This window comes from Miniopterus schreibersii (genome assembly GCF_964146895.1).
Source record: "Miniopterus schreibersii genome assembly, chromosome: 8".
In the NCBI taxonomy this organism is placed as follows: domain Eukaryota; kingdom Metazoa; phylum Chordata; class Mammalia; order Chiroptera; family Miniopteridae; genus Miniopterus; species Miniopterus schreibersii.
In genome coordinates, this window is record NC_138109.1 from 58,597,039 (window position 1) to 58,610,532 (window position 13,494).

The 13,494-nt window shown below is 31.9% G+C and overlaps 1 protein-coding gene across 1 annotated transcript in view; it reads right to left on the minus strand.

Annotated features, from left to right (window-relative positions):
• HFM1 (helicase for meiosis 1) overlaps positions 1-13,494 on the minus strand; it is a gene marked incomplete at both ends in the record, with an annotated part of 83,322 nt that overhangs the window by 33,824 nt on the left and 36,004 nt on the right. Inside the window, 9 exons of the mRNA XM_081144370.1 lie at positions 114-245; positions 328-425; positions 1,442-1,489; positions 1,584-1,690; positions 3,040-3,131; positions 7,175-7,255; positions 10,002-10,049; positions 10,842-10,975; positions 12,629-12,723. Coding sequence (XP_081000496.1) covers positions 114-245; positions 328-425; positions 1,442-1,489; positions 1,584-1,690; positions 3,040-3,131; positions 7,175-7,255; positions 10,002-10,049; positions 10,842-10,975; positions 12,629-12,723 — 835 coding nt within the window. The remainder of the gene's footprint in view (positions 1-113; positions 246-327; positions 426-1,441; positions 1,490-1,583; positions 1,691-3,039; positions 3,132-7,174; positions 7,256-10,001; positions 10,050-10,841; positions 10,976-12,628; positions 12,724-13,494) is intronic.

Sequence of the window (13,494 nt, forward strand, 5' to 3'; positions counted from 1 at the left end):
AATACGGTCTTTCCTTTATAGGTCTATAATCATCATAGAATAATTTTCCTAACAGCAAAAAACAAAATAAATTGCAGACACTGGCAAACTGCCTGCCTTTATTTGGTACCTACCAATTTTTTCCAGCTGTTTGGATACATGCAGTGAATTTTCCCAAAGTTTACATCTAAAACATTTAGCTAAAATCAAACTGTTCAACAGTACAACATACTTCTTTTCTTGAAGAGCCACAAACTCTGACAACCCTAAAAAAAAGTTTCCAATATTAAATCTAGTGTACCAGTTAACTGAAAAAAATATTGAAAATACATTAATCCTGTAACATACATCTTGTAATTCGTGAGCCACTTCTGAAAATCTTCGAAGTATCTTGTGTCAATGCAAAGTCTTGTATGGGAATGCATCCTAACTGAGCCTGAATAAGACTAGGGAGCGGGGAGGAGAGATTTCATTATTTCCTTTTAAAAATTATTATCTCAAAGTATTTGACATCACTGACTGGAGTATCTCTTCTTAAAGTTCCTCTCTGTCTTGATTTTTGTGACACTACATGATCTATATCTTATATCATTATTGCTGCAAGCATTGTTGACTTCCTTTTCCTAATCTCTAAAAGTTCAGTTCTCACTTCCCTACTCTTCTTTATTCACCTCTTTCTCTCAAAAATCTCATTTCTTCTCAAGACTTTCATCGTCATCTCTAGATTGATACATTCCCAGTGTTACAGGGTACTCTCACTTAGACTGTTTCTTTAATCTCAACACATCTAAACCTTTTGTCATTTCTCCTCCAATACAGTTCTGTCTTTGGGTTTTATTATATGTAAGTATTATAGAAAAAATATACAATCTGTATAATGAACAAACATTTATTAAATGCCTATGAGTAACAAGCATAATGTTAGGTGCTGAGGATACTGTTCAATGTATGAAGGTTGGTAGCATATTAGTTAAATATTAGAAATCAGCAGCTGCTTGGCAACAAAATTTGAGGGCTGTGTATTAAAAGGGGAGAAAAGGAGCTACTATCCACTTTGCCTACTATATCCCAAGTTCTTTGCTACCTGTTTCACCTGTTTACTTATCTAACCAGACATTGATATACAAATAACTCTATGGATTAACTAAAATTATTAGACTCCCTTAGGAGATACTTCCTAGAAAATAAGAAAAAATAAATGGAGCAAATATACAATTAAAAAGAGGAAAGTAGAAGGAAGAAAATAAAGACAAAATCAGAAATTAATTACATAGAAAATAAAAGAAAAGATAAAAAACCTAAAATGAATAGAGCTATTAAATATGGTCAATACATAAAAATAAATGGTTTTAAAAGATTACAATATAGAAAACCTCCTGCAGGCCTGATTAAGAAAAAGAAAAGATGAGACAAATAATATTGGAAACTAGAAAGGAGACATTATATATTTAATTATTTTTACCAATTTACTTTCATTTCTCTTGTTTTAATTCTTCCCTCCATTGGAAATCTGTAAATAAAAATGCAAGGCAAAACTTTTATTATTATTATTTAACTAAAAAAAAACCTTTAACAATTATTTTAAATATATTTAATTTCTGTACCTGATAGTTATTCGATTTGGACTTTTGTTCAAAGTATTCAAAGTTTTCTTTTCATTTATCCTTAATTGTACATCTAGAAATTCCTTGCAGCTGGCTATCATTGTGACCTATAAAATTTCAGCATTTGTCCATTTAATTATGTCCATTCTTTACTTCCTTCCTGTCATCTACTTTCTCTGTATTTATTTTTCATGTTGCCTTGGGACATCACAATTTTATCATTTGCATAATAGAGTTAAAAACTTGCTTTATATATTTTGCTTCTTTAAGGATTCATTCATTCACCCACTCATTCAACTAACAAATGTTTACAAATACTTGTTATATATCAGACATTGTGCTAGACACTGGAACTAAGGCTTTAAAGATTAACAAGATAAAATTTAAAATATTCAGCCTAGTACCTACCACATAGTAAGCCTTCAGTAAATGTAGCTCTTGATAGTACTACTACTATTATTATAATATTATTATTCATCCTTCTATAGTTTGCTAAGTATTATCTCTATTAAGGTTAACTTTGTAATGGAAAGAATGCTTTAGATAATTTAGTTCTGCCAAATGACTTTGAGCAAAGCACTCTCTGCTTTGGTTTCTCGCATCTGTAAAATGAAACTAACACCTATTCTAATTGTCTTACACAGGTACTGAACTCAAAATCAGATGAATTAATGTTGACATTAGGGATTTTTCTACTCTTGATTTCTTCTTAGTTAAAAATAATTTTACATGTAAATAAAGCCTACTTTTCACCAATTTTTGTGCAATTTTTTGTATATTAATCTTACCAATAGTCAACTTAGATATTTTAAATTAAAATGAATGGTTTAAATGTAAGACTAAATATAAATGCCTTGTTTCATAGTCATGTCCTCAATAAAGAGAGAAAGCACCAATACAGTTACCAGGTACCAATATAACTATGGTTCTATTCATTGCTATAGCTGCCACTGTTGGTATCTTAGTATAACCTTTATTTCCCTCCCACTTTCTCCACAATCAGTTCTTTTTTTCTGGTCTATCATCAATACTATTCTATCTCTACTATTACTCTTATTCTGTTGCAAAACGTTTAGGAAAAAGTTGCAAGTATGTAGCACATGTCCCTCACAGTCCCTCACTCATGGCAGACTATCCTAATATATCATGCCACATCATTTGGGATCTTTCTCAACATATTACACTTGCCACTACCAATGTAATTGGCATTACTGTGTAAATTGAAAGGTAGCTGCCAGCCCTACTTTGGTATATATATAAATTTCCTTAGCTCTGATAGAGAGATACAACTGAAAATATATTCTAAATGTATATAAGGAGGGAGGAGACATAAACATTATTAGAAATGCTTTCTTTTCTGCTCATTCATTCTTAAATTACAAGAAATATAAAAATTAGTTGTTTCCCCAATATTACTTTATACTATAGATTTATTTTCCAGTGAAAATTAACTTACCAGATCCAATAAAGTTTCTTTTCCATTGATTGTACAAAATTTTTTCACTGTTTCAAATGTAATATAATACCAAGCCATCAACCTTCCTGTCTCTGTGGGAAAAGATGGAAAAATAAACATTTACTCCATCAGCTAAAACAACTTGCTTTTTCATGAGTTTAATAAACATTTCTTTAACATCTATTCTGTGCCTGTAATGACATCAGGGACAAAAGACACACCAAAAAAATCTAGAAGACACAGTCTCTTAACTTATAGGCTGGCTAGGGAGATAACCAGATGCAAAATAACTGGAGTAGAGAACAAAGTTCAGTTAATGATAACATGTACATATACAAACTTAAGTACAGAGGAAATTAAACATAAGAGAATGGTCAGTGTGGGATGGCCTAATAGAGATAATGGGTCTTGAGCAGGATTTAAAAGTAACTAATACACCTTGGCAGAAAGGAAATAAAGTCATTATGATGTCAGGAAAAATCAAGACTTGCTTATCAAAAGAGTAAAGTTAAAAAGATCATTATTAGAATACTGTTATGAGAGAGATGGCCTGATAAACATATGGCTTGATTATATGCATGTCACTTTATGTAACATGGAAATAACAGAAGTGTGTATCACATATGTTTATTGTAAAGATTAAATGTGCCAGTACATATAGAGTATTTAGCACAGTGTCTAACATTAAATGTTATCTACTTTTCATTATCAAAACATGATGAATGATAGACTACAGAGGCCCTGAAAGAGACTAGAAATGCTATTAAAAGAGTTTAGATTTTGGATTTGATTTGTAAAAAAAGAGAATCACTTAAAATTTAATTCAATTGGAGTTTGAATATAAATTATTTTAGAAACAGAATATTGGGTTGGTTAGGGTACAGGGGTGGGTAGAGTGGGGGTAAGTAATTGATGAAATGGAATTCATTTAAAAGGCTACTGGTTTTGCCTGGCTCAGCGTGGCTCAGTGGATGAGCATCGACCTAGGACCCAGGAGATCGAGGTTTGATTCCTGGTCAGAGCACATGCCTGGGTTGCGGGCTCAATCCCCAGTGAGGGGTGTGCAGGAGGCAGTTGATCAGTGACTCTCTCATCATCAATGTTTCTATCTCTCTCTCTTCCTCTCCCTTCCTCTCTCTGAAATCAATAAAGATATTTAAAAAAACAAAAAACGGCTACTGGTTTCAATTATAAGTTGTCAAAAACATTACAAAGAATTTCAAGCCTCGTGAAACAGAAAACAGCTCGGAAGAGGAAAATGACATACTGCTTCCCAAGGAAAGAGTTAACATTTATGTGCATACTTCAGGTTTTGCTGAAGAAGGGAAGAATCTGATATTCCATCAGACATAAGAGATACTCCATGGTACAGAAGAAAAAACTAAGAATCAGGAACAAAGAAGTAGTAAGGTCAGCTTAAAAGCCACTTTCTCAGTTAGGAGCCTGGTGAATATATTCAGCCAAAATGTGACTAATTCAGTGGTTCATAAAATAGAGCTTCTGAGAGCACTGTGTGAGATATCAAGAATATCGTTATCGAGGGAACTAACATATTAAACTTTAGGGTATATTTAAAGATGCTCTTCTTATCCTAAGTGTTATAAATTAATAAGGCTATCTCCCTGCTAGAGAAAATGAAAGGTTTTGGCAAAAGACTTGATACTTGCTGGCTTTTTAGTAAGGATAAAGGTTTCCTAGGTAAGGTATAAAAATAACCTAGAAAGGAAGCCATGAAGAAAGTGAGTCAAAGTAGAAGGAATGGAAAGAATTAAAAAAGATATGCAAGTGAAGAGAAGAAATAAGGAGGCAACTTGCTATCAATATAGCTACTGAGTGATAAATAATCTCATAGTAGCAAATTCGGGATATTTCAAAGTAAAAGTTATACACTGGGGGTTTGGGGTGGAGTTAGAGGCCATTAGCATGCACCTCTCACATCTCCTACTGGAAGAAGTGTCTCTGACTGATGGCCCCAGCTTTATGTTCTGAATCTATCACTCTGTTCACACTGAGATCATACTTCTTAAAGATGCTTCAAACCAATGACTGAGCATGGCAGGAATATTAAAGTAGGCCTATAAGACAGGGGACTCCTGATGGGCAATTTTGACCTGAAGATTCCTCATCAGCTTTGCCAAATAATTTTAGGACTGCAGATTCTTTCTTTCTTTCCTTCCTTCCCTTCCTCCCTCCTACAGAGGTTCAATCTGCAAGCCAGTTTGTTAACTTTTCAAACCTCTTGCCATTACACACCATTTTAAGAAGGTTAATCCTTCTTAAATTCACACAGACTAAGACTTGGCCTTTTGAGCCCTTTTTTCATACACATTACCAAGCAGAATGACTAAAAAGCTCAACAAGAACATAAGCATACAAACAAAAATACATAGACACTAATGACAAATTTAAAACGCAAAAACTGTATGAAGCAGAATTAAAACATAGAGGCTAAGAATTTAAATTCAAAAAGTAAATACCAAAAAAGATAAAAGAAAATATTAGTAATATGTAGGAACAAGAAGTCATAGAAAAGAATTAGTTAAAAATACTATGTAAGGCTAAGTAATTATGAACCAACTTTCCTGCTGAAGGCAACTAAAATAGCTAAATGAAATACAAGAAGTATCTTTTATAAAACATCAAAGAACTAATAAGATATTTATTTAGAAGAGGGCTTAAAACTAAAGGGATACACATACATAAAATATTTATAAAAACTGATCACATACTGGGCCATAAACCAAGTCCCAACAAATTTCAAAAGATCATAATCATACAGAAAATGTTATCTGATCACAAAGCAACTGTAATCAAGTATCAAGATCAAGAACAACAATAAAACTAGAAAAGAAAGATAACTATCATATGTATAGAAATTAAGAACTGTAGTTGCAAATAATCCTTAGGTCAAAGAAGAAATAATAACGGCAATTAGAAAATATAACAAACTGATTGATAATAAAAATACTACAAATCACAGGTAATAAAAATTGTTAGCCTTAAATAAATATATAGTATTCCTGAACACATGCATACATATTTATTTCCTGAAAATATACAGTATACACATTCCTATAAATTCTTGCAGTCTGTAAAACTGCATACTAAACATAACAGTACTTATGGAAAAAAGTATTGAAGCAAACAACTAAAAAAATCCATGCAACCTTATAATAAGAACACTAACCTAAATAATAATCCTAATAAAAGTATGACTACAATAAAAAAGACATGTTAAATTTCTCATAAAATTGTACATACATGTAACACATGGTTTATTTTTTTTAAGTAGCTTGATGACATAGGGTATAACAAGAGACTGCTGAGTTATAAACATAAAGGACAAAATGTCCAAAGATTGGGCATTGCATAATAGATACTTTCATGGCAAAAAACTGGAAAAAAGGGAGACATCTGTAATACTTGCAACAATAAAGATAAATTAAAAAAAAACAAAAAAGTGGGCCCAGAGTAGGACTGGGTAAAAGGGCATCATGTACAGTACTGTATTCCTCTGAGAATTCAGCTACATTCAGCTAGATTTGTGTATTTTATGTTAAACTGCTATAATAATGAACTCAATATTATGCCCCAAGAAACTTCTAATCATGAATGCTTAAAACTATAAAACATTCCTTCTCTCTTTCCTTATGAGATAGAAACATCAATGATGAGAGAGTCATTGATCGGCTGCCTCCTGCACGCCCCCAACTGGGGATCGAGCCCACAACCCAGGCATGGGCCCTGACCGGGAATCGAACCCCGATCGCCTGGATCCTAGGTCGACACTCAACCGCTGAGCCATGCCCGGCCGGGCGATAATCAATGTTTGAATAATTTAGAATTGGCAAAGGGTATCTACAAAGTTATAACAGGTTTGAAACAACCCAAAGATTTGAGCATTTCATTCCTCTGCTAAAAGTCACCAGCATCAGTGAGACAAATTCTATGCCTGTCAAAAGAAGTGCTATAATTTTATAAATAGGATTCTTGTATAAATTTATCATGTTAATGATGATATCCTATTGAGAACTGAGATCACAATTTAATTTTACCATCACCTAAATTTAGTAAAACAAAATTTCTTTAGTCTTAAGTAAGCAACTGTTAAATTTACTAGTGATGAAAAAATTACCAGTTGGTTTGAAATTAACACCTTCATCCATTGTTATCAAGTCCAGAGATGATAAATCATTCAGATTCTTCAAACATAAATCTGTTCAATTGTAGAAAACACATTTTTATTTTAGCAAAATAAAGAAGCAGCACAAAATAGAATTTATTATTAAATATGCTAAAGTTGTGTTTCTGTATAATTGTTCTGGAAGGAACTGTAATCCCTACTTAAGTGGTAAGAAAAAGCTCATTTAAATAAAAGAGTTGAGTAATATGCTAAAAAGATTTTCTAATAGTACCAATAATACAAATAATAAAAATAACAAGTGATAAAATAGCATTTACAACTTGGAGATTTTAAAATAATACATTTGTATTACTTCATTTAATCCTCAGAGTAAAACAATAAGGTAGGCAGCATTACTATTATTTCCTGTACATGTTAGGAAACTAGAGAAATAGAGAAGCTAAGTAACTTGCTGTAGGTCTAAGTAACCACTTTGTCATATGACTTTCAATAAGGCAGTGGTTTCGTTTTGTAACTTTTATCAAAGATATATACACACAAAGTATAAAGAGTCAAATAGTTCTAAAAGATTGTTCCAAAAAACACCAGTCTTTCCCCTCCTCTGAGTCTACCACTCTTTTGAGACAATCACTTATGACTATTTTTGCTGATGCTTTTAGTATTTACTGCAGCATATCTGAATATGCCACTATTGGTACTTGGGAGAAACCTCTGATAGAAAGGAATGCAAGTCACTCTCACTGATGGGTGGGGATAAGAGCAATTAAAGTAGCCTGCTGCTTTGAATGCTCTCTCTGTCCCATGCTATAAAGGCCAGGAGACTGGAAATAGTTCAGAGTAGAGAGTGGGATTACCACAACCTGTTCAAACTTAAGTAGAGTAGCAGCTCACAAAAACGCTACCCTGAGAAGGCAAGGTTCTTTGGGAAATACTTTAGTTTAAGAACATTGCTTAGGCATCTTGATTGTTTTGTTTTGTTAAGTAAGGCTTTTGAAGGTTTTGCTAATTTTCTTAATTACCCACTATTAAGTTAACATTCAGAAAACTAATCAGCTAAAGAAGAATGCTTACTATATGCTGAGCATTATTCTAAAGTTTATGTTTATAGTAGTGGGCAAGACAAGGTTCCTTCTCTATATAACTTCCTCCTGAAGAAAGCAATCAATATACAATAATAAATAATACAGTTTCGGGTATTGAAAGGTAGTATTAAGGAAAATAAAGCTGAAAAAGGACCTAGCGAATTAAAGGTTATGTGTTTTTCTGATATAAAGCTATATAATTTCTGATATAAAGTAAGGATACAGTCACCCTAATTTTCATCATACATAAACACATCAGCTTTCCTAAGAACATGAAAATAGGAGTAACAACATGGAAATCATTTTGCCTTCCTCTCTGTAAAGGTGGGTTTAACCAAAGTAGTCCAGGAGAGCCTCTTTGAGGAGCTATTTGAACAAAGACCTGAATGAAATGAAGGTTCAGGTCATGTAAAAATATGTGAGAAGTATTCCAAGAATAAGGAACAGATAGTGCAAAAACCTGAAGTGAAAACAAGCTTGGTGTGTTTAAGGAACAGCAAGAGAGCCAACTGAGAGAGAGTAGAATAAAACAGAGGAAGTGACAAGAGATGAAGTCAGAGAAATAGGCAGCCAGGTATCACGGACAACTTTGTGAGCTCTTGTGAAAGTTTGTATTTTATTCTAAGAGTGATGGGGAACTACCGGAAGATAATGAGCAAGAAAGCATAACCAAATTCAGAAACAGTACATTCAATGCTAAGGAACCTTCCTAAGAGATTTAAGGCAGACCTCCAAGGATACCAAAACACTATATTCAGTTCAGTTATATAATAAATTGGGCTATTATTTATAGGCAGAACTTAGCTACCCTATAATGACTGAAGATAAGGCAAATATAAATTGTGATTCTGCCAATTTAACAAAAGTTAAATCATTACAGTTATTGGAATATAGTAAGCTATCTCTTGGACTGTCTGACTTCTTGTGTGTATTTGATCATTATGATCATGATATATGCTTTAAAAATTCCATTACAAAATTGGTCAATAAATAAAGGATAATATAACTATTTTATGGATCTGTTTCTCAACAGCAGTGTTATGAATATATGTTATTGCTTATCACCATCTTTCAACAATACATTTATTCTTTAAGCAATACAATTTTACTGTTTCATCTTTATCTCTGCATTTTTCTTTGCCATATATGCATATCAAAGTAGAGAATAAATTAAAATTGACTAAATATTTTTAATGGATCTAACAGTTTTCCTTTCACTGGAAGAGTCACAATACAGTGAAGGGGTTGCCATTTCTAATCCTAATAAATGTTCAACAATCTTTTCATATTTTAGAAGACAGTTAATGAAATACTAAGTGACTGAAAAATAAAGCTGGGGTTTGAGAGGAACACATCATTATCACAAATTAGGATAAGAAGCCCATAACCAAGCTAGGCTTAATTTCAATCAAAATTAAACTAGAGAAGAAAGATAAAGATTTGTGTCTATATGAAACATTTTCAAACACCAGAGTCATTTTAAAAATAGAAACAAATAACCAGGTTAACATATTATACAAAGGAAGATATTCTGACAGAATTAATAAATAGATTAATTCAGAAAAATATACATGTGCCAAGCTTTATTTTGGTGTGAAAAATAGTTCACATATGTTTCTCTTCAAACAGATTACTTTAAAAAAATAATTCCCAAAGAGTATTCTTACTTTCACAATAACTGAACTTTTTCATTAAAATTTATAAAATATAATTTTTTAGGAGGAAATATATCTAACCTTGTAATTTTGCTTCAATTCCATCTTTGTTCAAACCAGATGCAAAACCTATATAAGTTATGAAAATTTATGAAAAATAAAATAGAATGGACTGAATTCATCTTTATAGGCTCAGTTTATACCCTAGTTAGCTAGAAAAGTGTAGTCCAATTAAATATTAAATAGAAAACAGCTTATGAGTTAAAACAAGGCTTAAACATCTGTAGACAATAACCAGTGGTGAAATGTTTTCAATATCAAATGGCTTATCTTTTGCTTATTTGATTGTATAACAGTGACTGGGAATACTCTACATACTATTTTTCCTTAGAGATCTGAATATTTTGAACCCGTGTCCATTAGAATGGTACTACAACAAGTTAGGTTTTAATTTGATACTCAGCAATCTCAAGTATTTTTATTTTATAACCTGTACCACATGAAAGAACCCTCTAGAAGTAACATAACCAGATGTGTGTTAGTTTTAAAAACTGACTGAAAATTCCAGCAGCAATAGTAGCCCTATACATGTTGATTTGAACACCAGTTCAAATAAAATTCAAGACTTTTTTTTTTTTTACTTTATTTTAAATAATTTTGGGCACTTTTGCTATTTTTATTTGAGTTAACTTTTTCTTAAAATGTCTAGTTTTAGTGGTGATTTCAAACCTTATTGAAAGATTAGAAGTGAAACAAAGATTTTTCACATTTGTCTATCCTTGCCTCTAAATGTATTTATGACTGTTATTACTTCTGTTTCTGCTACCTATCAGCTTCTGTAATCTATTTTGTGACCTATTAAAATAAATATAGATCCAACTGGCTTGAAAAATTCTACTTTTCCAAATGAAAGTAACAAACCATAATGAGATGGATTTTTCAAGGCTCTGATATAAAGCAAAGTTGATCGTATCCATTCCAAAGCAATATTTACATCTGTGATGGTATGTAATACTATCTCTGCATTCAAATGCTCAATAAGATGTCTGTGCAAACTAGCAGAGAAAAAGATTTTGCATTAGTAATAGGTATTTCAAAGCCATACTCTTACTGTTTTAAACTTCAAAATATTTTGAATAGTTCAATAATATAATTGAATAATATACTCATTACTACCTTAATAATTCATTAAGATAACTTAACTTTCAAAAATATAAGAGAAAACCATTATGTCATTTCAACTTTTAGAAATATAGATCTCTCTCTATTCCATGGCTCTAGAAGATATTATTGCTTTAAAAAGAAGTAGGGAATGACAACAAATAACAAGTATTGACAAGGATGTGGAGAAAAGGAACCCTCTGTGCACTGTTGGTGGGATTGTAAATTAGTGCAGCCACACCCTGCAAAACAGTATGGAGAGTCCTCAAAAAATTAAAAATAGAACTAAAATTAAAAATAGAAATGACCCGGCAATTCCACTTCTGGGTATTTACCTGAGAAAAACAAAAACACTAATTTGAAAAGATATATGCACCCCTATGTTTACAATAGCCAACATATGGAAGCAACCTAAGTGTCCATTGACAGATGAATGGATATATACAATGGAATATTACTCGGCCATAAAAAAGAACGAAATCTTGCCATTTGTGATAACATAGATGAAACTAGACAGTATTACATTAAGTGAAATAAGCCAGACAGAGAAAAACAAATATTTTTTTATTTCACTTATATGTGGAATCTAAAAAACAAAACATACAAACATACTGAAACAAAAACTCGTAGATACAGAGAACAAACTGATGGTTGCCAGAGGGGAAGGAGTTGGGAGGTTAGGCAGAAAAGGGAAAGGGGATTAAGAAGTACAAACTTCCAGTTATAAAATAAGTCACATGGATGTAATGTACAGCATACATAAGAGAGGCAATAATAATGGTAATAACTATGTATGTTGACAGATGGTTACTAGGCTTATTGTGGTGATCACTTTGGAAGGTATATAAATGTTGAATCACTGTTGTAGGCCTAAAACTAATATAATATTGTATGTTGTATGGCAACTATAATTAAAAGTAAATTTAAAAAATAAATAAAATCTGCCCTGGCTGAGTAGCTCAGCTGCTTAGAGCATTATTCTGATACCCAAAGGTTGTGGGTTTGATTGGTCAGAGCACATATAAGAATCAGCCAATGAATTGCATAAATGAGTAGAAAAACAAATCGATGTTTCTCTCTTTCTCCACCACCCTCTCTCTTCTTTTAAAATCAATAAATTTAAATAAATAAATAAATAAATAAATAAAATAAAATCTAAAAAAAGGGATAGGGAGTGAATGATATCCTATTTCCTCCAAGAATATTATAATAAAATAGTTTACTGAAGGGGCTCAGTTTACTTATCTATCGTTAAACAAATTTTAAACATGTAAAGAGATGTGAAAATTATATTCCTCTTCTTATGACTAATTTGGACTTTTATAACATGGACACATGATACTGCGTGCTGAGAAACACTGCTGAATAAAAATATTGTGTTGTTTTTTAACTATTAAATTTCCTAAGAGGACATAAACTTTCTAGTTAAGATTACTGAAAAGTCAAGCAAATGGCCTTAGAAAAGCTCCTTGCCAAATTTCCTTTTAATGTATTTTTAAAATATTGGCTATATTAACAATATATTTTTGGAGTATTTTCTTTATTACCTGCTTTCTACAGTGTCACTACAAGCTAACATCTGGATATACTTCTCTTTCGTACTTAACCGAGTCATAATAACTGCAGTAGCTGTAGTGTCAAACTGGGGAAAAAACACACACACACACACAGAGAAAGTTAGTAAACATGAGCACATGCTGATACCAGTCCTCTTCAACAACTCAAGACTTTGATTTTATATTAAACAGTCCCCTGTCTTAAATAACAGGTCAAAAGGCCTTAAAAATGGTTCTGAATTTGAATGTTAACTGAAAATTTAATTTAAAAATCTAAGAGTATAGATAAAAATACCACTTTGGTTTAAATATAACAAAATTTTGGCAGTGGTGAAATCAAAACAATCTTAGGTAACTGTATAAAAGTTGTAATATTTGGTGTAGTTCATGTATAATCTAATTTATCCTATAAAAATTACAGATTTATTTAACATAATTTTTTGACATTCTTTGAAAACATAGTCTTCCTAAATATTCCCTTAGTAGCTATATGGATGACTTCTTTATTCAAGTATTTGTCAGAGTAGGTCATGTTTGGTAATGTGTATGAGCTGATTTTTAATTTACACAATACCTGGGGACCACTACTGGCATTGTGTAGGAATGCTATATGTTCTGCAAGGCATGACAGTCCTACACAATGAAAAACTGTCCCATAAAAAATGCCAATAGCATCTCCATTCAGAGTAAAAAACAAAACAAACAAAACTCAAAACCAAAAAACCTTTAACAACATACACATTCATAAGCCCAACCATTCAACACCCAATGATAGATGGAGTGGAGGGAGTATGTCTTTTTTAGTGAGACTTATTTTACTTCTATTCCTCCATTAAAATAGATTTTCTTAGTTACAT